Raw genomic sequence first — 25,000 nt, 5'->3', positions numbered from 1 at the left:
ACCGGACTTTTACTTGTAACAGAGTGTTTCTATATTGCAGTATTGATACTTTTACTTGAGTAAAACACAACGAACCAATTAATTCTTGGCCACTTCCATTCTTATTTCTGTACATGTAGCCATGCTGCAAGAGCATATTAACATAGCAGTTTGCACAGACAAGCCATTTATTTTCCTAACAAAGGTTAGCACCACTGTTATCTCAAATGGGGTTTCTAATGAATGGCACATATGGTAATATGCAGTCAGAAAAATACATTTTGCATTACATTGAAGACTTGAACTGGTCTGAATGAAAACAAAGCACTCCCTTTTCCTGGTTAATCAGTGTTTTGTCTTTATTTTAATATACAAAAGATGGATGTACTCTCATCTAGTTTATATTTCTAAATGTTTTAGCTCACAGATAAAGTTACCATTCATCCATTTTTTTAGTGAAATAAACACACTCGCACTCTCATCCAACACACAAGCATGTCACTCTTACGGGAGATATCACACAAGTCACCCCCAACATCCATTCACACTACAAGATAAATGAACGATAAAAATCGACTGTAAATCAAAAAGGATTTTTTTTTCACAGGATTCAAACATGAAAAGGAAGAAACCCTTTACATTTGTCAAGTAAATATATATACACACACGATACTTGTTACTTTTTTTTCTTTCTTTTTTTTTGAAGATGAGATCCTCTCTCCCGTGTTATTGAGAGTTCTACTAGAGGTACTGCATGAGGTAACGTTTTTATTTCTTTTTCAGAAGAGCTGGGTCTAAGACAGCATTCAAAAGGAAACAACCGTCCAGTCATGTTGGACTTCCTTTACATGTTCAGAGTTGTCTAGCACAACGTGTGGGAAAAGCACCTTGGGTGGCATTCAGCTCACGCTCCGATGGAGATATGCAGTTCTAGGTTAGGATCCGCACAGAATTTCTGGTCCTGGGGGCCCAGAGTACTGCAGTTTTCCCCATTCTAGTGGTCTAATATGGAACTCGTGTACACCAGAAAGAAAAAAAATCATTCAAATACCAGAAAAAAACTAGCAAAAGTCTAGGTTCCCAGGACAGTGCTGTGAGGCATGCCTATCCTGATCTGAAATGTTTTAAAATGTCTCTTCGTCAGCGCACACACACCCAACAGCTAAATGAGATGCATGTTGTTGACCCCCCCCCTCCCCTCCCCTCCCCTACCCTGGAGGAAACGGCATCAGTCACAGCTGAGCTTTTATGAACCAGAACTATGATTTTTTTCAAAAATGGACTATTGCTGTATAATAAATATTGCTGGACCCATAGAGAAGACCACACTCATGTGGCACACGGTTACACAATGAGGATGCATCATCATCAGTTATCACTGTGGTAATGAACACATGTATGATCCTGATGACGTGTTGTACCTTGGTGTTCTGTTTATTAGTAGTTTTTTTTTTTTTTTTTTGTCATTTGTCAAGGCTGCACAAATCCAGAGTTTACAAATGGAACCAAATGGACAAGTAAGGCAGTGGTTCTTAAAGTGGGGTCCAGGGACCCCCCCCAGGTGTCCTTGAAGGGGTACAAGGGCGTGCCCAGCCAAATGTGTTAATATAGCATCAAATCAGTTCAACCACTTTAAACCTAGATACATCAGCTATTTGAAAATGGGCGATCTAGATTTGCCATTTAAAAAAAAAACGTGATTATTTTTTTTAACAATTTAGAATATTTTTGAAACACTAAGGGTCCATTTGGTCGCATTTGCACACTCAGGAATTTACTGTGCAGGAGCAGGTGCTACAGACTGTTGCTGAAACCACTGTCTTGCCACAAAAAAAGATGTGACAAAACAAGTGTGTGTGCGTTCCATCTGGCTTCACTATGACTGAACGTTTATCTGATCACATCACATCAGCAGGTTAATGTTGAGGTAATACTGTTCAAACTGGCAAGTTTTCTTTAGGGGACTGACCATCGCGGTTGCCACCCGCAACCCAAAGAACCATCGATTTCTCAGTTTTTTTTTTAGTTTTTTTTTAAAGTTTTCTTTTTTTGCTGATAGAGACAATGTACAGTAACTATACACTACACTTCCTAATGTAAGTGCTACCTATACAGATTCTGACCCAGAGGAACTGATACTGACATTAGATCATTGAAATCAGTTAAAAACAACCACTTCTCTCTTGAAAATCCAATAGAAAAAAAACACATTGCAAGGAAAAAAATATATAGATCACAGGGCTAAAATTTCAAAATGACTCTTTAAATACATTGAGGGTTGCGAGTGAGAAGTCCCATTTTCATTCAGGTGAAATGAAAACAATAATGCCCCCGCCGGTACTACATAACGGGAAAAAAAATTAAGAAAAGGAAATTAAAGAAAATAAATCAGTGTTCGGCAACTGTGTGTACAGGGTCTATATACAAGAATCTGCCTCTGTTCTCTTTAGCTTTGTACAGCATTATAACCTTGACGACCGGCCAGGCTCTCGTTGAAAAAAATCTCCACAGACAAGAGGCAAACGGGCAATAAAATATTCCGACTACTCAAAAAACACAATAAAATACAAAACAAAACTTTAGATATACATGTAGAAAAAAGCCTGAGGTACTTTGTCGTCAGAATTTCTGAGGTCAGTCTGGAGAGGTAAGGCGCTGAGAGCACTTACCTAATCAAGAAAGAAAAAAAATAAAACGAAAAAAAAAGAGAATATTAGCTTCACATAACATGGAGAGTTATCACGTTTTAGCGTTATATTAAAACAAAGAATACATGTACATCTAAAAATCCTTGAGTAACCTGGAATAGTCACAGCAGCAAAATGGACATTCAAATGTTTATGGTATTCATGTTTTTTTTTTATGGTACAACTATGGCATTGCATTTGAGACAAAGGCAACCAGTTGAGCTCTCCTTTGCATGACCTAACGTGACTTGAGGTATCTGGTGTTCAACTGAGTTTAACTGAACCAACACCGATGAAATAATAACAGACATGTTGCCTACTCAAGTATGGCCCTCGTGGGGATAAACCCCAACTACCTGTCCATGATTCTGATGCACTCTCTCACTCACGGTCACGCAGTTTAGTCCTCAATACATCCACACACATACGTGCACACACACCAATTCATCATACACACGTTTAAAATCAAGAATGTATGACATTGCAACTCCAGACAGCATCCGTCAATGCCACTGGCACTGGCAAAGGAGTAACTCTGCATTTCTACTACTTAAAACCAAAAAGAAAAAAAAGAAGACTAAAATCCAGGAATATTGTCCATGACAGCTAGCTAAATACATAGCTTGGCTCTCAACTCATAGAAAATGTTCCAAAGTAGGCCTACTGGATACCTGAGAGGTAGTTCCCAAAGGACAAGCAAGTTTGTCCCAAATCTTCAAAAAAGTCCAAACACAACTGCTCAGCTCCCTCCCTAGAAAAGCTGTGCTCCTGTCTATCACTCGTGGGGTTTTCTGTTTGTTTGTTTTTCCATTTTTCTCTTTAGGCATTCACAGATTCAAATAAGGGAACACACTTGAGTTAAAACAAGAAGCTTCAACCCCCCTGAGGACGATGAATTACATCTTGTCTAACAGTCTGAGAAAAAGAATCCTCGCGAGGTGAGGCAGCGCGTCGTCCCAGGTTTGGAGCGCGACCTTTTGTTTCGTTTGGCCGCACACGAATGTGACCAGATGAAAAAAAAAACATGAGGTAATAAAAATAGACTAAAGCTTAATTTATACTTCGACGCACACATGTGCGACACTTGTCGAAAGAGACGTGCGACAAAGCGTAAATTAACCTTAACACAAAAAAATACATGAGGTAATGACAGAATTTAAGATTTGACACATGGGATGATAGCGGATGTGCCCGTCGGATAGCTTATACTACTTCTCCTTGAACTACAGCAGGTGGATGTGTTAGCACGATCGACTCAATCCTCAACACAGGGAACAAAAACAAAAACACTAATATTGAGACAAAAATAGCAGCTGTGTTTAAGTTGTAAAAATGTTTTTTCTTTTGTTTTTTTTTCCTTAAATATTCACGGACATCCGCTGAGTTTGGATTTGAAAACAAAAGTCAGGAGCTTGGGGTGGGGCGGGGCGATGGGATGGTTGACGCCCCCACATCAGCATGGGCATCAGGTACTGGACTCTTTGGGAGGTAGGTCCTCGTTGGTGAGTGACGTCACTATGGAGACTGGGCTGTCTGAGGTAGTGCTGCTAATGGTCCTGGAGATCTGACCGATGCGCTCCTCCACGCAGCCCGCCGACAGGCGCGCCTCCGCGTCATGGTCCCAACATTCTTCAATGGTCTCGCACATTTGGCTCAAGCCCTGCAGGAAAAATAAGGTTATTATATTTCCTACTTTTTGATTTCCATTTCAGTTTGCATTCATTTTTTAAAGCGGGTTTGCTCATTTAGTTATAATTTTTATTAGTTTTAGTGTATGTTTTTTATTGTAATATGGAGTATTCAGGGGCGAAAAGTTCAGAAAAATTGCAGATCTACAAGCTCACAACACGTTGCATTGAAATGTGTTGTGAGATTGTAGATTGGCTATTTCGGCTATTTGTAAAGTGAATGTATAAATAAACAGCTTCAGGGTCATTGCTTTGTACAGCTCTACTGGCAGCAACAAACTTCCATCACAATCTTAAAACTGTTTAACGTTCCAACACGGGGCTTATTTTAACGAATACAACTTTATTTTAACCAATGGGGCAGCTAGAAAAAACAATATGGTTCTCAGATTATCTCAAATTAAAGGATTCCACGACTGATCTAATGAAGTACTGTTTCTTTCTTCATAATGACACTGGGTGCTAATTGGCCAGCTAAAGGGGGAGTGCGTGCAACCGTATAGAATATGTTTTCTGGTTCTAGCCTCTCCCAATGCATCAATGTGACAAGACTAACTAACTGAACTTTTAAAAAATGTCTGCACTCTGCACTTCTTCTGAATGGGAAATTCCAAAAACATGTCAAAACAACCCATCCCACCCCCTGAGTCTCCTTAAATTGCCTCAGAAGGACACAAAGCATTCGACTGTGTCAACTGGCTGTCAATAACTTTACGTCAGGCTTAAAGAGGAAAAACCGGTTCGACCCTTGGCTCACTCACGTGTCAATATGTCCCATATCTACAGGCTGAATGCAAAAGAGCCATTTCCCCTCCCTCAGGGACGATAAAATGCTCCTCTTTCCTTTCCCTTTCCTAATAGACGCAGGCATAACACTGCGTCCTAAATGACCACCATTAGTAAGAGCTGCGTTCTGGCTGGCAGTGCCCGCTCGTAAATACGGAAGCCATTCTTCCACCGTTACTCACCGGATGTTTGAGCCATACGTCCTTGATGGCTGGACGCATCTTCTTGTGCACGACTACATCCTGCAGGTCCTCCAGAGAGGGATGTTGGCCTATTTCTTCTTCGAACGGCAGCATGTACTCGCCCAATGTGCCTGGAACAAGGGCAGCCGGGTTAACAGGATGGAAAGTACATTAAAGCAGTGATGTAGTCAACAAAACAATGCATAGCATTGTGATTTGGGAAAAAAAACGATTGGTTTGTGGTTCTCAAACCTTTTCCATGTCAAGAACCCCTAAATTAATATGCATTTGACCACAGAACTCATCGGAAAATAGTTTGTGCCAGGGACCTCCCTACAAGATGTGTTTAAATGTTTAAAAAATATTAAAAAATTGCCACATTTTTAGGATTCTTTGATAATAGCAGATCTACAAGCTCACAACGGGTCGTATTGCAACATGCAAGCTTGCAGATCGGCTATTTTCAAATAGCTGATGTATATAGGGTTAAACAGATTTTTATGCTATATTAACACATTCTGCATGGAATATTTTCCAGAGAATCAATTATGTTTGAATGCCTCTTAGAATACCCTAAGCAATTGTCCTCACTACAAACAAAAACACCATGGCCATTTCTCAATGCCAAGAACATAAAGAACGGACTTGCGTCCTTGTAAAGAGCGTCCTCGTCAAGTTATATTATATTGTCAGCTGGAGGGGCAGAATAATCACACGTACGGGGGTCTTGGAAAGGTCTTCCTGGTAGGAGGCAAGGAAACTTAAATTCAAATAACATTGGAGTCTATGAGAGCTGGCTGGACAGCTTATGAACAAACACCATTTCTGAACGATTGAGACCTTTATAAAATACTCGGCTCAGGAAAATAAAAGAAGACATATCATGAATAGTTTTCTGCTGTGTTGCTTTTCGGTGTGCACAGTGTATACTTCTTTAGAGGTAGAGTCATGGTCCTCTTTTGTTTCCTATCCGACTTCTACTTCGGGTTCGAGTGAGGATAGAGCTGCTAGGGCAGAGCGGAATAAGGACCCGAGACGCAGCCAATGCATCCTCTGTAAAGTGGGCGGATTGAGGTCACATCCTATTGATGTTCTATTTGAAATGGGACGGTACTTGGACGGCAACTAATGACGTTTCACAAGTTCACAAGAACACAAATATAGACAAGAAGAGATAATGAGAAAACGGCCCATATGTTTAATACATCAAGCTGAAACAGGGTGACATTTGACCTGAGGGGCGCTCTCACTCACCGTCGGCCTCTGTGCAACGGGACACCAGCTCCCATAGCACCAGTCCCATGGCGTACATGTCTATCCTCAGGAAGGAGTCTCGCTGGAAGTTTATGGCCCCCTCCAGCACCTCAGGAGCCATGTAGCGTCTCGTTCCCACCTGGCAAGACACGGGACAAGAAGGTTCGCTGTGAGGGCTCATGCATCATCATCCTCGGACATGGGAGTTATAACCACTTAAACCCTATATCTATGCATTTACACTCAAAGGACCACAATGGAAAGAAGACCTCAAGCTTTTTTTTGCGGCTTATCCTTTACAGATTCGTAGAAATATATGTATATATAATATATATGTATATGCATTTTTGTCAATAAAAACGTCTGTCAATCATTCATTCAAATCAATCAATCAATCAATCTTTGTTGTCTATATTAGGCCCCCTACTTTGTTCCGTCTTCACAAATCTCTTCCCCCGAAAATAGCTGATCTACAAGGCATCGCAACACTTGTAGGAGTGCCATTTGAACCCGAATGCTCGCCCCCCAGAATAGAAACGCTAGGGGTCATGGGTAGGGCTGGGGTCCGGAACCGAAGGAGCCGGATCCAACAGTGAGGAACGGGAATCGGTTCCATCACATTTGGAACCGTTTCCGGAACCGGTTTTATCACACTGTCAGAGCTGGGATGTGGACTTCACATCTGCTATACAATTACAATACCGGTGGTTCGAAAACGTTTTAATTTCAAGGACTCTGAGAGTGTACAAATGGACCCGTGAGGGTCCATTTGGTTCCATTTGTACACTCTCAGAGTTACAGACCTTTAAGGGTCCATTTGGAATCCCCTCAAGTAACCCAGAGGGTCCCTGTACCTTACTTTAAGAGCCAGTGAGGTATATATATATATATATATATATATATATATATATATATATATATATATATATATAGGAATACATAGGAATTAAAATCCTAAAAGGGTCCCAACCCTATCTGGGAGTTCAGTCTGCAGCAAGAGTGCAGACTGAACAGCAAATATAGTAATCCTCAAACTTTGTAATTCTTTGATTGAAACCACATTCACTCACTGCTGGAGTAAAATGTTACAACAAAAAACTGATCAATACCTGGCCATGAGTATCTCCTGGTGGTTTTCCTGGCTCAAACCTTACAGCCAACCCAAAGTCTCCAATTACTGCCGACAGATCATCTTTAAGCATCACATTCTTACTCTTGAAGTCTCTGCAAAAAAAGAAATCAGAAATGAGTGAGAACAAGAATGATGCGAGGACAATCATAGGAAGGTATACAACTCTGCATTTACTGAAATGTACACCAACTCAAGAGCACTGAAATGACATTACTTACATGAATGTCAATTTGAATAAGTAATAATAAAATGGCAGTGGATATTCAGCCGCCGGATGGCCTTTAACTGGGGACCCTCCACCCTGATAAGCACTTGGAATGTAAAGGAGTTGGGGCATTCCATTTAGATTGACTCGGTTTCACAGATAAATATTGTGGAACCGAGGCGTTGTGTACCTCAGCTGAGAGGGGTTGTGAGCTTGTAGATAGTCTTTATTCACAAAATGTGCCTCTTTCTTAAAGTATATTTGACAATTTGGCCATTGTTTGACCAGTTTTTATAGTATAGTTTGTTGATTACTTTTGATGCAGTAATGGGCATTTTATTTTGTATTATAATTTTTGTAGGTATTAAAAAGGTCTTAAAAGTCCTTAAATTGTCACTTCACTGTCATCTGGGGACCCCCCCAAATAATGTGGGGACCCCCTGGGGGTCCCGGCCCACAGGTTGAGAACCACTGGTATAGCTCACGCATGGTCCAGTGGCTTAATATCCACTACCTAATTAAATGGCTTTTTTTCAGTACAATGCTGCAAAAACCCATCCATCTTCGTCCGCTTATCCGGAGTCAGGTCATGGAGGTAACAGTTCCAGCAGAGAATCACAGACTTCCCCTTCCCTGATCACATTTGCCAGCTCTGAGGTGGTCTCAGGCCAGCATGGAGATATATATCCCCCCCCCAACCCCCATCTAGTCCTCAGTCTGCCCTGTGGCCTGCTCCAAACTGGCCGTGCCTGGAAAACCGCCATGGGGAGGCAACCAGGAGGCATCTTTACTGCGCAAACCAACTCAACAGGCATCTTTCCGTGCAAAGGAGCAGCAGCCCTACTCCCTATCCCTGAGGGAAATGCCAGCCACCCATTCCGGCCGCTTGTATCCGTGATCTTGTTCTTGCGGTCATGACCCACAATCCCTGGTCATATTAGGTGAGTAGAATGAAAGGATTTTAAAGATGCTGATCCAGCCGCTTCACTCTTGACTGATCCAGAGAGAGCTTGAGGTCACTGCCTGAGGATCTTTGCCATCAGGACCACATTATCTGTGAAAAGCAGTGATGCAATCCTCAACCCACCGGACTGTAAATGCTCTCCTCCATGACAGCCTCAAAATCCTGTCCATAAAATATCACTAACAGCCTAGGATAGGTGACAATGTGCTGCCCTGGTGGAGGGTGGCCAGCGCCCATCAAAAACTGATCTAATTTACTGCTGAGCACCAGGACACAGCTCTTGCTTTGGGCGTACAGAGATAGGATGACCCTCAGTAGAGACCCCATACTCCCGCAGCACCTCCCACAATATCTCACAAGGGACTGCGTCATACACCCTATCCAGATCCACAAAACACAAGAGTGATTGATGGGCATAATCTCAGGCCCTCTCCAGGATCCATGCAAGAGTAATAAGGTTGGTCCGTTGTTCCACAACCAGGACCTGAGGTGTCCCTCCTGGATCTGAGGTTCTTCCATCAGCCCGACCCTCCTTTCCAGCACCTTAGCCTAGACATTTCCCAGGGAGGCTGAGTAATGTGATGCCTTTATAATTGGCAAACACCTTCTGGTCCTCCCTTTTTGAAAAAGGGAACTACCCTGCTCTGCCACATTACTGTTCCAGACTTCCACACAATGATAAAATCCATGACAGCCGATACAAGTCACACAAACTAGTGGGTTTAGGCTAGCTGATTTTGGGGCGTCATGTCTAACAAAACCCAGGAGGTGTACTGTACAGTACACATATTTACCTGTGTGCGATGGTAGGTTTGGGTCCCTCTCCCTTGTAGCTGGGGATGTCCTCGTGGAGGTAAGCCAAGCCACGGGACATGGTTTCCGCCATGAGACACAACTCACTCCAGGTACAAGTGTTGCCCTTCAGGTGGTCCGTCAGTGAGCCCTGCATGCATGCAAAACATCAAGAACCCCCCAGTGTTATATTTACGGAACATGAGCATTGACCTAAGAACACACTACTGCACTTTGAACTGAAGAACTCCACCTTGCCTGAAAATCTCCACCTGCCCAAAATCTATCCATGTTTAAGCTTTGTAAACAAATTAAGTAGAACGGTCCGTTTGACCTATATTGAATGCATTTCACAACCATCTTGGGGGGAATAACATATTTGGTCAAACTATTGTGTGTGTGTATGTGTATATATATATATATATATATATATATATATATATATATATATATATATATATATATATAGTCATCCACCAATTAATCGATAAATCAAACAATCTAGTAAATCTGTATCTCACCATCTCAAATATATGCATACAGTATATAGCTTTAAAGCAGTCATTAGGCAGCAGCCAATATCTCACCCGCTCATGGAATTCCATAATGAGCCACAGCTCTGTCTCTAGATTGCTTCCATGTTTCTCAGCAGCGATGTAACGCAGGAGGTTCTCATGGCGCATCCCAGGAGTCAAGAATATGTCCCTCTCATTCTGCCAGGACTGTTTATCCTGCACACACACACACACACACACACACACACACACAAACTCAGTCAGTTGGTCACAAACACAAATTGCTCTTTGGAATCATGCGTGCACACACTCACATGTTCTTGGGTCAATATAGAAACAGGAGATTACAAAGAGATTACAGAGCTCATTCAGTGAAGTACATGGTCTGCATAGAGTTTTTTTTGCCTTTCCCAAGGCTCTTCACAGCTGTGTGCATTACATTTACACACAAATGGCAGAGGCAGCCGTGCAAGGCACCAACCTGGGGCTGGGTAACATGGACAAAATCAAATATCACAATAGTTGATTTTTATTGTGATGTTAAAAATTGCAAAACAATTGCAGATGTAAAAACTCACAATTGTGAAATGTGTGAAGCTTATAGATCGGCTATTTGCACTATTTGAACATTTGACTATTTTTGTACGGCTCAAGTGATTACAACCAGGAAAAGACAACACTTAAGCCATATATCACGATATCCAAAATCCCAGACATCACCACAATATCGATTGGGAGTAGTTAGGGGTTCAGTGTCTTGCTCAAGGACACTTCGACAATAAGCCAGGAGGGGGAAGGGATGGAAACGGGAACCTTCCGATTCCCAGACAACCACTCTACTGCCGCCCCACTTCTACTAACAGACGACAGGGCTGCCTCACCTGAATAGGAAAGATCTTCACTGCAACATATTCACTCATCAGCTGAGCCTTCCACACACAGCCGAAGCGCCCCCTAGCTTTGATCTCCAGCAACTGCAGGGGCTTCAGACCCAACGAGGGTGATGGGGGGGTTATTCCGGGATCCTGAGAAACATACAGAGAAAACAGTGTCACTTCACAGTTGCATTTCAAAATATAGAAGTTTTTTTAACACCTTTACAGCCAGTGTTGAAGAATCACTACACTGGCTCAGAAAGTAAAAGCACCACACTTTTATTCAAGAGGGGAACTGTTGTCTTAACCACTTAAGCCCCATTTCATTAATAGGGAATTAACACATTAACCGCCAAGAACGTAGTCCTACGGTCTGTTAAATCCAACTGTTAAGCGCCGAGACCGTAGCCCTACGGGCTGCGGTCTTTTCGCGCATGCGCGGTCCGGGTGCACTTTCGGATTTTTTTTGATCCACTTCCGTTTCCGGTTTGATGACCGGAAATATAATTATTTGGGATCCGGTTTTGACGATCACGCCCGCTCCCATTCTACAGACGAAACTGAAACTCAATTCTCTTCCTGTAGTTTTTTCTCCTCGCATTTCACTGTTTAACGTAATCCGCTCTAACTACAACATGGACACCCCGTTTGACACGCGATCTTCACTGGGAGATACAGGGAGATCTCGCGGATGTAAACAGACCGTGTAGAGCTCAATCTTAAGGATTTTAACAAGATCTATGGCGACATGAAAAAAACAAAAAAACAACAAAAACACCTTGGCACTGGTGAGTACATTATGAGATTAACCTCTGGCGGTCGATGTGTTAATAATAACAATAATAATAATTTTCAGATTTGGAAAACGTTAGGGATGCAAGGGTTAAAGTGTTTAAAAGGGCCATACTCTTGTCATTATATGGCACTATCTATTCAAATATTAAATGGTCACATAGTATACATAAACGTACAAGACACTTTCTGCATATATACGGTATATAGTCATTAAAACGTTACAGAATAATTGAGTCAACATTGGCTAAATCTCACTGCACTTAAAATCCCTCTTCCAATATCAAATGTGACTTTAAAATGCAGCACTTCATTCACATTTTTTTCCCCAGGCATACAAAAAATCCTGCTCAAGGGCGTGTAGTCAAGTAGTGCAGTGATCTTGTGAAAATATGAAATGGCACCGTGGTTTTCACATGCCTGAATTTACCGTGACTAGAGAGCTTCAACTCTCACAGATTGTTGTTCCATAACTTTTCACCATGAACAGCATGTTGTGAATGGGACCGAATATAAACATACTAGCAATCTAAAAAGGACATCAATTTAATGACAATCAATCTACCTTTATATTCAATTCGCGGCTGAAGTAGCGAATAGACAATGACAAGGGAATTTGCTGGAGGGGATGGGGAAAAAATCCATGCCGTCTTCCCTCATGTCATTATATATATTTTTAACCTCTAGTGGAGATTATCTCTGCTTCTGGTCAGACTAAATTAAATACATGCATATCCTTTTGGGAAATGTAGACTGTCTGATATTTATGTTTGCCAATATCACAATTTAGGCAGCATTCTGTGTTAGTGCTCCATCTGCTTGGAATGAGCTCCAGAAGTCCCTAAAAATCATATCACTGCCTTCCTTGGGTCAATTTAGGGCAATGCTTTCCAACACTTTTGCTACAGACTGTAACTGTTCTAATTAATTTCCGGCCTATCTGTTCTAGTATCTTGTATCTGTATGTTCTGTATCTCGGCTACTCAACTGTACTCCGAGTTGAAATAAAGGTTATGATGATGATGAATAAAAAATACATTTTAACCACATTAACCCTGGCATTCCTATTTTGGGAAAAAAATAAATAATAATAATAATAATATCATAATTTCTCAATGCATTTTAAATATCAGAAATTGCAGTTGGCCATTTACACTATTTGACGTAGGACTAAGTATACAGGGTAGTATATAAGTGGTTAAGAAAATGTCTCTTCCCCCCCCACACCTTTTTTTATCCATTAGTACTTCTATTGTCTATTGGGTACTGTGGCTTTGTCCATTTCAGTCGTTAGCATGTGTTAATTGCTTGTAATGATGGCTGCTAAGGAATTTGAGCTTATTCTGCTGTTATACTAATGGTCAGGAGCTCTGAACTGGAGCACTGGCTAAATGCCTTCGACGTAAATGACTGGAACTTGATCCGGCTCACCTCGCTCAGGTCCACGTGTCCGTATGGAGGTTTGCGGTGTCGGTACATCCACAGGGCCAGCACCAGGGCCAGGGACAGCACACACAGAGGCAGCAGCGAGTACACCAGCACATTCAGCAGAGATGGCACTCTGGGACCGGGCCGGATTTTCACTACAAAAGGAAAAGACGGTTAACCATGATTTATACTTCAAATAGACAATCTACAAGCGATCTATAAGCTCACAGCAACGTACAACAATACTATACCACCAAGCTCTACAAACAAGCTCATAGTCAGGGACAGAGCTTGCCTTCACAGCATACGATTGCAAGCAGTTGAGAATATATCCAACCATGATATGGTAATCCTTGTCGTCCATTTTTGATAGATGCTAGTTTAGTTAAACTATGCAGATACATTATGTTGGGCTACTTGTTCACATACCTTTTGTTATTTCGATTTGTTATGCTTGACCACATATGCTAAGAATGTTATTTAGATAGCATGTTTAATAGATGGATGATAAGTTTTATGTATACCTGGTATCCTAGTTTCTTTGAATCACTGGATTATTGTCTTCGCACTCTAGCTATGTGACTATTTACCTTGTTGTTTGCTCACAAGAGTTCATGCCATTTGCTCTGGATAATTGATATAGTATATTAGCATAGTGACATTACAGTAAAACAAATCTAAACTGTTACGCAATGGGACAACAGAGCGCTGATGCAGGTAAAAAGAAACGGCAACGGCTTACTGTTATCGCAGGCATGTAGCTTAAAAGTGAATGTTTGCAGTGTGCACAGCATTCAAGATAGTCATCGCCAGCATTTAGTAAATATAGTGGCAGCGCTGTGATCACACATTGTAGATTCTCCACATATTTTAAAGGACCAATTGGAGATGGAAAATAACCTTTAACTGTTTGTAAGATATCCAATTACTTTATATTAAAAGGGAGTATTTTCTAGTCTCTGGGGGAGATATACTGCTTCACCCAGCTGATGGCTGAAGGGGTTGTGTTGTGCTGTTATGGGTTAAGTTGTCTTGCTCAAAGGGGGATATTTGGAAATGGAGACCGGGCAAGCTGAGGTTCTCGAATTCCGATTCCCAGACATTTTGTCTACCCACTCAGCTATGGCTGCCAATAAACGGCCGCCCATAAACAATATATACTATGGGATTGTCTACATTGTTGGTCATGGGTGCCTGGCACCCAATTAAGCTCCTCTCTTAGGTCCATAATGATGAATGTGTAGCTGCCAATGCCATGTGCAGAGGTAATAACTCTCTACTCTCTACTCCCAGTCAATGAGAGGGTAGAGTCATGTCTAGTTTGAACCTTTGTTTCTTAAAACGGTGGTTCTCCAAGTGGGGTCCGGGGACCCCCAGCAGTCGTTGGGGGAGTTTCGGGGGGTCCCCAGCTAAATTAGTTATTAATATAGCATAAAATTCTGTTTAACCTAACCACTTTAACCCTACTTTATACTTTGGCTATTTGAAAATAGCCAATCTACAAGCTCACAATGCTTCGCGATGCGACGTGTTGTGAATCGGCAAAAAACAAGCTTGAAAGAAAAATAATTGGAATAATTTAAAAACATTTCAATGACACAAATGTTCTCTTATGGCAGTCCCCAGCACACAATTCTTTCAGATGTGGGTCCGCGGCCAAATACATATATACATTTGGGAGTCCTTGACACGAAAACGTTTGAGAACCACTTGATATAAAAAGATGGTGGGTGAGTCTCACCTCGGTTGCCAATGCCGATGAGGTCGGGGAGGTGGGTGAACCTTTCGTTGCAGTAGTTGCCCTCACAGCAGCAGAAGAACACCTGAGGGTTCTCCTCCATGTTAACACACTCTTGCCTGTGAAAGGGGTAGAAAGACAGCACTCCATTACTCCTCATACAGTACTAGTCAAACTACAATAAACCTGGCGTCCTTGCTTTTTTTTTGACATAGTGAAAATAGCAGAACTACAAGCTCACAAATCATTGCAATGTGATCTTGTTGATCGGCTATTTTCACTATTTGTCTCACCATGATGGATGGTTATGGTGGTTATGGGCAGGGTAAGGATGACTTTACATAATGGCTTTTTCCACACCGGCCCACAGACCGAATGTACTCTTTTGACCTTGTTATCACTTTGTTACAAAGGGAAAAAAAGCTTTTAGGGGTGCGACAATTAATCAAACTAATTGATTGATCAATTCGAAAATATTAAATTTTCTAATATCTTGAAAATAGCTGAGCTATTTTGGCATGACGCCGTTGTACAAGGTATAACATATTGAGTATAAAAAGTACATTTGTTTATTCATGTCGATTCGTTAATTAAAGAAGGAAAAATAAATTCTACAAAAAAGTGTGCTTCTCGATTAAATTGAAAAAGGTTATCATTAGAATAATCGCTAAGTTCGAAAGTTGCAGCCTGCCCTTGCAGCTTTAATTCTCTGCTGTCTGGCAGAAAACACTCCAAAATGTTCATTTTTCATTTTTGGTTAGGAGGTTTTGTTCATCATTGATAAGAACAGCTGAATGGACCTCCAAGCTCACAATGAGGTTGGAGGTCAAAAGGGAGTGGAGCCTGGAGTCAGCAAAAAACTCCACCGGAGTTAGCTGGTTTAGCAGAAAGTGAGTCAGAAGCGCTTTTTAATGCTTTTCATTGGTTAAATTTTTTTTATACCAACACACAGACGTAAAGGGTGTTCAATGGCCCTGATTTATGGGAAAAAAATGCAAAAGCGTCAAAATTGAGTTAGCTGGTTTCTGCCGGACAGCAACAAATTAATATCTATCTTAATATCTAACATGCTTCCATTCAGGGCTCTTTGTTATTTATTCCTATTAGCTTCTGGTGTGCTACAGTATAGAGAATGCAGCCACACAGTATTCAAAACAGGTGAACTCTGTCTGACTCTGTATGTCGTGTGTGAGCCTATTTTCCTTCCCCGGATCCTATTTCTTTAGCTAATCCTTTATGTATCATAGCACAGCCACAGCCTCAAGAACATTGTGGTATTTGTCGTCAGTGTGCTGTGACTTTGACCCTTAACCCCCCCCCCCCCACCACCACTACTACCACCCCCATACTGATGAGTGCTTATTCTTCTGTTGCTCTGTCACTCTGGATAAGAGTCAGACCACAGAACACCTACACTGTAAAGAAAAAGGTGGAGAGAAAAAAAAAAGAGATGGCTTGCGGAACCGAAGGATGTGTAAATGTAAACACACGCACAGTGGACTGGTTGCCCTCCACCGCTTGCATCTCAAGCTACACTACACTCTACCACAATCTTCCAATGCTACAGAGAGTCTTGTCTGAATTCTGCCAGGTGACGGTTAAGTTCTGGTCAGAGAGTTGCTCTTCAGACCAGAAGGATATTAGTAGGGTTGTCACGATTAGAAATTTAAGTTGACGATTAATTGACACTCAAATGTCACACTTCGTGATCAAAAATGGCACAGGGCAGATAAGACAAATAAACACATTTTTTAAAGAAAAATAATAAAGACATTTTTTACATATTTAATAATAATTGTATACATGTAAAAATTGCAGAAATAGCTGCTACTACGAGCTTACAACGCGTCACAAAGTGACGCGTTGTAAGCTTTATTTCAGCTCGTTTTCAGAACTCCCCCAAGTACAGACTGTTAGGCGATAGCATTTGACAATTGTGGGAGCCAACGAGTCTGTCTCTAGAGACTACTCCACCACTAATGTAAACCTTGCTGTAAACACAGATTTTTTTACACTTTGCAGTACGGCCGTGCTGCGTGCCCGAAAATATCCAAACTACAACCTCACAACGAGCTTGTAGGCACAGCGTCGTGCAACGGAGTAGAATTTAAGCGTAAGCAATGCTGCTCAAACGCACACAATCAGAGCTAAATATCGAAAATCTAAGAATGTAACAATTTGAGATGTACCGATACCACTTTTTCCTTCCCGATATCGATTCTGATAACTTGCGTATCGGTCGATACCAAGTACACTCTCAGAGTTATTCAACATATTACTGAAATATCATCATGTGATGAATTACGTGGTATCGGATCGGCATAGACGGGCATACACGCCGATACCGATACCAGGATTTTAGGCAGTATCGGCAGCTTTTCCGATACTGGTATTGGTATCGTGAACAACTCCAGTAAAATTGAGTTAGAATTAGGGCTGTCACGATTACACAAATTTAAGTTGACGATTAATTGTCACTCAAATAATTGCGAATAACGATTTAATTGTGTGTTTGGCGTTGAACATTGGAACGTATGAATAAAAATGTTATTTCGGTTTGCCTTTTAGGCTTCGTAATCAAAAATGGTCACGAAGTGACACGTTGTAAGCTTGTAGATCTGCTATTTCTGCTTTTTTTCATATTTGAAAATGTGAAAACATTTTTCAACGATTATGATGATTATGTGAAGATAATTGCGATTATCTCAAATAATTGCGATTAGACGATTATGTAACAATTGTGACAGGCCTAGTTAGAATAGTTGGAAATGGACAGTACAGTACAGTGGACACGCAGGCTCACACACAGACACACACACACACACACACACACAACTCACCTGTCATAGCAGTTGAAGTCGTCCAGCCAGCAGCCCTTCTTCACCAGCTTAATGGTCCCTGAGGAGTTGAGCCAGGAGGCGTAACAGTGCAGACGCTTGTCCTTCTCGCCCTTCTCGCAGCGCTCAAAGCCGCTCTGATTGGTCCTCTCCGTCCGCCAGTTGTCATTGTAGTACACACACTCCCGGGTCTCCGCCTCACCCAGACTGTATCCTGAGACAAGGTTTTAAAGAGACATTTTTTAAAAGATTATTTATGGCGGCGGGGGGGACATCTCTGCTTCACTCATGACCAGACCGTGTAGAGACGCAACCGAAGATTTATGATGTGGTCGCCGCTCTAACCCGTTTACTGCAGGCTACAGGTGTGCCCTGACATTTAGACTTTACATTGAACCACTTTCGTCCCTATTTTTGGGCATGTTATTACAGGTGAAAATTGCCAAACATCGGCAAAAATGTTCCAAAATAGTGAAAATAGCTACAACACGCAGCTCCGCTATTTTCACCATTCGACGTACAACAAATATAGTCGCACGTCTAAGTAAGAGTGAAATAGTGTTGAGGTTGGGGGGTTCAATGTCGTTCACGTAGGAGAACGAGTGAGAGAGTACAAGTTCACCGCTAGTGAACTCATAAACACCACAGCTTGCTTCTTCGCTCAAGGACAGCGCCATACGAGAGACACACGTTGGCTGTTCATGTGCCACATCCCGCAGACCTGATCAGCACATGTCTTAACGAGAGGAGAGAGACAGTCTCGTGACCCTCAGGAACGAGACGTGATGCTTTGCGCCATCATTTAACAGCAGTGGTCTGGTTCCTGAAGCATTTGTTAGGCTGAAAATGTGTCCCTTCGCAAAGAATGTTTTTACATATAAGACACTTTACAGGGACTGACAGAATCTGCCACAAGTTTGAAATAATGAAATAGGTAGTGGTTGTTGTTATTTTTTTGTACCATTTGAACCCTAGCGTCCCTAATCTGGCCACTTCTGGGGGAAACATTCAGGGGAAATAGACAAATCTACAAGCTCACAATGCAAGTTGCGAGCTTGTAGAGATGTTTAATATACGGATGTTAAATGTAGGGCGCAAACCGGAGGGGGCCCTAGTCAAGAGCCCTGGGGACTCTGGTGAATTAAGTATATAGGGTTTCCACTCAATATAACAAACAGCCAGTTTAGGATCACAAAATGTGTCCTTAAACCATTAAAGTCTACCATACCATACCGGCCCTGACAAAAAAAAAGGAAATATTAAAACTAAATGTGGACACCAGAGAGTTAATCTAGAAACTGCTGTGAGGTGTGAGATAATAAAACAGATCCTTTACAGGCTTTTTCCGCAGCTTCTTGCTCTGAGGCTAGTATCAAACCAATCAATCAAACCAATGTATAACGCACCAATTAAAAGCCAATTTGCACTTAACCTGTAAAATAAAGCTGAAAAAATGACCCTGCCATACATTCTATCAGACTGACAGAAATGTTATTGAAAGGAACGAGGGGTCTATCATTGGGAAAATACCATCGTAAAATCAATATGATGGGACTGAAATAGAGGAGAATAGTCCTCTTTTGTACTTGGATGGGGGGGGGCATAACCCTGACATCCCCAAGCAGACAAGATGACTTGATCAGCCCAGTGAGCCCACATCTTAATGAATTGAAACTCCATTATGGAGACACACATGGCGCTACAGTAAATCTGTTTGTTGTTATGAAGTACCATACTGTCTGCGAGCGAGACTTCTCTCATCCGTTTGGCATACGGCCAAGCAGGGTGCTCTCTATAGTAAAAAAGAAAAAAGAAAAGGGATCCTCTGGGCTAACAAATTGTTCAGTGTAATCTCATTTGCTGTAAGATGAATTCTCAGCCCTAACAACTCGGTGGTGAAAATAAACACAAGACTTAATTAGCTGTTGAAAAAGAATGATATTCTGTAGTACAGAAAGACCCCACACAGATAAGAACTTGTATCCTCTGTGAGTAGGGCACATCTGGAGAGGCAGATAAGATGTTCTGTCAGAATATTTAAAGGAGTATATTGAGTAAATGCTTCAAGTGTCAGATCATATGAAGGGGCGAGTTTTCAGCCTAATGAAGGCTTTGGTGAAAGAAAAAAAATGTTACCTCAAATGCCTTTTCTGAGGCAAACTTAGTTTTTTCCACTGTGTTAATATGATTGATGTAGTGCTTTCAGCGTTTAAAGAGAAAAAACCTTTGCACCCTTTCGATGTATTTTCCTGACAGGCTGTATATCTTTAATTGTCAATAGTTTTAATATCCCCTTTTGTGGACATCAATGAACCAGACACAACAACCAGTGATATTCAAGCAACGAACCTAAAGGTTTGACACATAGTACTGACCAACATTGACCATCACCATGACATCCACTGCTTTGATAAACATTCAAACAGCGGACAAAGAGCTGTGGGATGTCCTTCAAATCATCGCTTGGACATTCATTCCCAATCTTTGTTCAGAGGGGGGAAGAAAAATAGTGCCTGTCTCTTTAAATCCCTGCCTATAGGAGCCTGCCCATCCCCCAATGTTACCCCCAACCCATTACACACACACACATACTCAAGCGTGTGCACGCCACAATGGCGCGCACACGTTTTACACATAGACTCACAGTCACACAACCTATGTATGTGTGTGTGGAGATAAATAGCCTATATATATATATATATACACATACACACTGTATATATATGTATATATACATATACACAATCTTCGACCGCCTACATACCTGGGTGACAGAAGGGAATACACATTATTCTATACAATAAAATACAGGGAAGGACAGTTTCCTCCCGTAAACCACAAAACAAAAAGGTAAAATAAAAACACATGCATGAGGCATGATGCTCCATGGAGCCTGGATGGCATTTCTGAAATCTATGGTCACATGATCCATGAGGACTTTTACTACTAGATGCTTCCCTAGCCCTCTCCCCCCTAGCCCCCTCCCCCCCTGTCACTTAGTGAAGCTTAGACTACAAAAACATGCGATCTGGAGGAAGCAGCTTACTATATATTCTAGCCCCCCGTAATCTATAAAACCATAAAGCCATTACATCCCCAGTGAAATTCCATACACACAATAAAAAAGGACAGCTGTGCCTGTGAATGAAACTGATATGATAATTTGGGGGGGAAACAGCTTCAAAATGTAAGAGAATTTTAAAGAGTAAAAGGTTGGTCTAGTATTATACCAAATACAAATAAACACCTTCAAGATGTGATGATGATGGGGGAGTAAAAATTGCCCGGGCAGAATTTGCATCCATGCCAGGAAGACAAAAAAAAAAAAAACTCAGCAAGAAGCATATCAGCTGAATTCCTGAAAATTTGCCAAACAAAAGAAAACAAACCTCATGCTCAATTTCACGTGGTTAACAGGCCACACAGACATGGATCCTGTGCACAGATGTGTGTGCGTGTGTGTGTGTTGGACCAGTAACCTCAATTTGGGGTAAAACACTCGCCTCGACACCAAACGACCTGGCTCTCTCAAAAAACATGTTGGGGAAAAAAGGCTCAAGAAGGCTCCTGATCTGTGTTGCTCAGACAGTCAAGACTTGCAGTGGTTCTCAACCAGTGGTCCGGGGACCACCACTGGTCCTTGATGGGGTCCCCAGCTAAATGATGGAGAGTTGGTAACCAAATGGACTTGTATTAGATCTTAAAAATAAAATGAAACGAAATGGACCCTTAAATTATATCACACACACACACACACACACACACATATATACGTATCTGTGTGTGTGTGTGTGTGTGTGTGTGTGTGTGTTGTTCAGACAGTCAGAGGGTCCAGGAGAGGGACGATGATGATGGAACCTATAATGTTTCAGGATGTTAGTGCAGCTGCTGCCGTCTATTTCTCCACTGTTTAAAAGGAAGCATGAAGGCAATTTAAGTGAAAGCTATCTAAGCAACAGTTCCCAATGTGTAATATTTATTTAGCTCAAGTCTTGTTTGTTTGTTAGTAAACAAACAATGCCAGCAGGGGAAAACCCTTGTACCTAAAACAGGTTATTATAGCAGGGTAGGTAGGGAAATAAGATAGTAGTAGTAGGGGCAAAATTATAATTTTTAAGGGCAATCGGATGATGGAATTTGCTGCAATACTATTCAAAAACAAACTTAAGTTTATTGTGGGGGGAAAAGTAACCTCAGCCGCGATGTTCACCGTTTTTCAAACCTTCCAGGCAAAAATGGAATAAACAATTACAAAAAAAAAATTGTAATCGTGATTTATACCTCGCCATGCGACGGTGTCGCTCGCCGAAAAATAGCCGATCTGCTCCCGCGACGCGCTGTGAGCTTGCAGATCGGCTATTTTTCGTGTCCCGAAGCTGTTGCAAAATACAAGCTTCCATTTCCCCCCCAACAATAGCTGCGGCGAGCGCTTCTTCTCTCTCTCTCTCCCATTCTTTTTTATGTTTGATTTCAACGTATCATTTCTCCTACCTGCACATAAAGTTCCTAGAAGCAGTGAACAGGTCAGCCATGAAAAAGACATGTTCTCCGTTTCTTCCTCGGCTTTCCGTCGCCAACATTAGAAACAAGCCGGTGTGTCGGTGGTTTTCTTCTCTCCTCGCTATCCGTCTTGTCCAAACATCAGGATCAAACCGACCACATACAGGCCTTCCTTCTCTCCAGTCCCACCACCAACCACCACCTCACCACGGTCTGTCTGTCTGGCGTCTACCAACCAGCAGCACAAACCACAGCAGCGTGTCTCTGTGTGTGTGTGGGAGCGTGTATGTGTCTATGTGGTTGAGTGTAGCCGCGGCGGCAGCCTCGGTGCAACAATGTTGCAACACACACACACAACAGAACGGATACACTGTAGCCGCCGATCCACTCTATCTGGTCAAAATAACGACGCTTGTTTCTTTTCCTCTCACAAGCCCGCGATCCGGTGCAGATCCACCACCATTCAGAAACACAATCCGCCGTCGGAAGAACCGGTGTCCCAAAAAAAAAAGTCCCAAGATCTAATAATATCTAGATCTCTAATGTCCGAGATTCTAATAATATATCCGCCCGATCCGCGTCGATTTTGACGGCTTGTAGCCCTTTTTTTCTCCTCGCTCTCTCCTGGTTCTTCTATAGTAGTACCACTGCTGCGTCGGGAGGTCGGTCGGGGTTTACATGCATGTTACTGATCTGTGTCCAAAATGGCTTCTAAATGGGGAATGGGCTGCAAACAGCACAGGGAAACCACCCGGATGTATAAACACAAAGAGAGGGGAATTCAGGCAGCTTTTACTAGAGTGACCTTAACGCGACACTAGTGTGCTGTACGCACAGCTCCCCAAATATCCTTATTTCAACCGATCCAATGTGTGTGACACAGAAACATGTATGTGAGGATTTGGGCCGAATCGAGGTGTTAGGTGGCCGGGATTTCACGTTTAATGTGTGTGTTGAACCACATCCACGTGACGATCGCCCTCACTTGCACTTTCTGAGGGAGGTTTTTAAACGGCAACATTGCGGTTACACTCGTTTGACCACGTATTTTTGACTCTATTTCTGTTCATGTTTTGATCGGCGTAGAGCAGTGGTTTCAACCTTTTTTCATATCAGGGTCCATTATTTATTCGGCATTTATTTTGAGCCACGGACGGACCACCATTTGATGAAATTTAGACTCTCAGACGACCCAAAACTTAATATTTTGTTGTCATTGGATAAGATTTTGTCCACAATTCCATGCTGTGTTGATGTGATGCCATAGGCGAGATAACAGGCAAACGTTGATCAAAATAACAATTATTCTACATTAATTGGGTAGACTTCTTGTAAAATTAATTGATGCAGATGTCTAACAATAATGTAATAATTTAACAATAATTTAACTCTTGAGAGAGTGTTTTTTCACTCAAGAGTTAAAGATCTATAAGGGTCCATTTGGTTACCAACTCCATAATTTAACTTGGGACCACCTGGAACCCCATCAAGGACCACTGTGGTCCCCGGACCACTGGTTGAGAGCCATAGTATTTGAGAATGTGTATTTTACCTTAATTATACTGTTGAAATAAAATGTTCTCCAGTGAATGATCCCCACGGGGTCTATTTAAACAACAACAGCCCACTTTAAATTATGGGTTGTTTTCCAATATAAAGAGCACAAACAGAGCTTGGTAATAATCCCAGACTGTTGAGTGAACCACCAGGGTGCTCTGCAGTGATACCATTTAAAAGGGAGACAGTATAATTTAGAATTTGGTTTAAAAGCAAATCAATACTATACTATTGTAAATAAATGAGACCCTATTCGTATGGATGCAGAAGGCCTGGAGAAAATGATTACATCTCTAGGCTATCTGAGGTTTAGAAATAGTGTGAAGCTGCAGTGATGTGTTTACTTATTTCCCCCCAATGTGTTTATTTTTCCTTGAAATTATCTTTAATGCATAAGTGGAGGTGCTAATAATAGCTGTGACCTAATTTGAAGTTGTAGGACACATTTGAAAAGCATTTCAACTGTATTTGTTCAGAATCAGATGACTCACTTCATCTCCAGACAATACTTACAACTTTATACAGTATACACAATGTGTGTGTCTGTGTGTGTGTGTGTGTGTGTGTGTGTGTGTGTGTGTGTGTGTGTGTGTGTGTGTGTGTGTGTGCGTGTGTGTGTGTGCGTGTGTGTGCGTGTGTGTGTGTGTGTGTGTGTGTGTGTGTGTGTGTGTGTGTGTGGGGGTGTGTGTGTGTGTGTGTGTGTGTGTGTGTGTGTGTGTGTGTGTGTGTGTGTGTGTGTGTGTGTGTGTGTGTGTGTGTGTGTGTGTATTTATATATAAATAAAGATAACAAATAACGCTGTTGACTACATTTATAAAATGTTATCTAGTCAGCACAAATACAATATTTTGACTATCTGTGCGCAAATGTTATTTAATTGCAATGAAGTAAAACTATCTTGCATAATTGACAGGCTATATTTCCTTACTTCTGTATGTAATGACAACTATACCCAATAATTGAGCTATCACAGAAACCCAACAATGGCATGGCAATGTCAAAATGTTCAGACTTAATAACAGCGTTGCTCTCTCTCTCTCCCCCCTCGCGTCTGTGACATCCAGACTAATGACAGCCTGGTGACACCAC

General features: G+C 41.7%; 1 protein-coding gene across 1 annotated transcript; it reads right to left on the bottom strand.

Annotated features, from left to right (window-relative positions):
* Nucleotides 1-1,200: 1,200 nt before the first annotated feature.
* LOC308094391 (activin receptor type-2B-like) lies at nucleotides 1,201-23,027 on the bottom strand. Its single transcript, XM_080441017.1, has 11 exons — nucleotides 22,346-23,027; nucleotides 17,858-18,068; nucleotides 15,021-15,136; nucleotides 13,283-13,434; nucleotides 11,066-11,209; nucleotides 10,257-10,400; nucleotides 9,672-9,820; nucleotides 7,686-7,800; nucleotides 6,577-6,715; nucleotides 5,323-5,453; nucleotides 1,201-4,326 (listed from the first exon to the last, which is right to left on the bottom strand). Exons 1-11 carry the CDS (start codon nucleotides 22,395-22,397, stop codon nucleotides 4,132-4,134), a joined length of 1,548 nt encoding a protein of 515 aa, XP_080297143.1. The 5' UTR covers nucleotides 22,398-23,027; the 3' UTR covers nucleotides 1,201-4,131.
* Nucleotides 23,028-25,000: the final 1,973 nt, after the last annotated feature.

The sequence above is a fragment of the Gymnoscopelus braueri genome, assembly GCF_963280865.1.
Source record: "Gymnoscopelus braueri genome assembly, chromosome: 10".
Classification (NCBI taxonomy): domain Eukaryota; kingdom Metazoa; phylum Chordata; class Actinopteri; order Myctophiformes; family Myctophidae; genus Gymnoscopelus; species Gymnoscopelus braueri.
This window is presented reverse-complemented; position numbering and strand designations above follow the sequence as displayed.

What these genes read in the sequence shown, in the direction of transcription:
- LOC308094391 (XM_080441017.1), bottom strand. Translation starts at nt 22,397, where the DNA reads ATGTCTTTTTCATGGCTGACCTGTTCACTGCTTCTAGGAACTTTATGT. An exon ending in TGAAGATCTTTCCTATTCAG is followed by an intron (nt 10,401 to 11,065) that starts GTGAGGCAGCCC and finishes GTGTGTGTGCAG; the next exon opens with GATAAACAGTCCTGGCAGAA. An exon ending in TTATGGAATTCCATGAGCGG is followed by an intron (nt 9,821 to 10,256) that starts GTGAGATATTGG and finishes GCATGCATGCAG; the next exon opens with GGCTCACTGACGGACCACCT.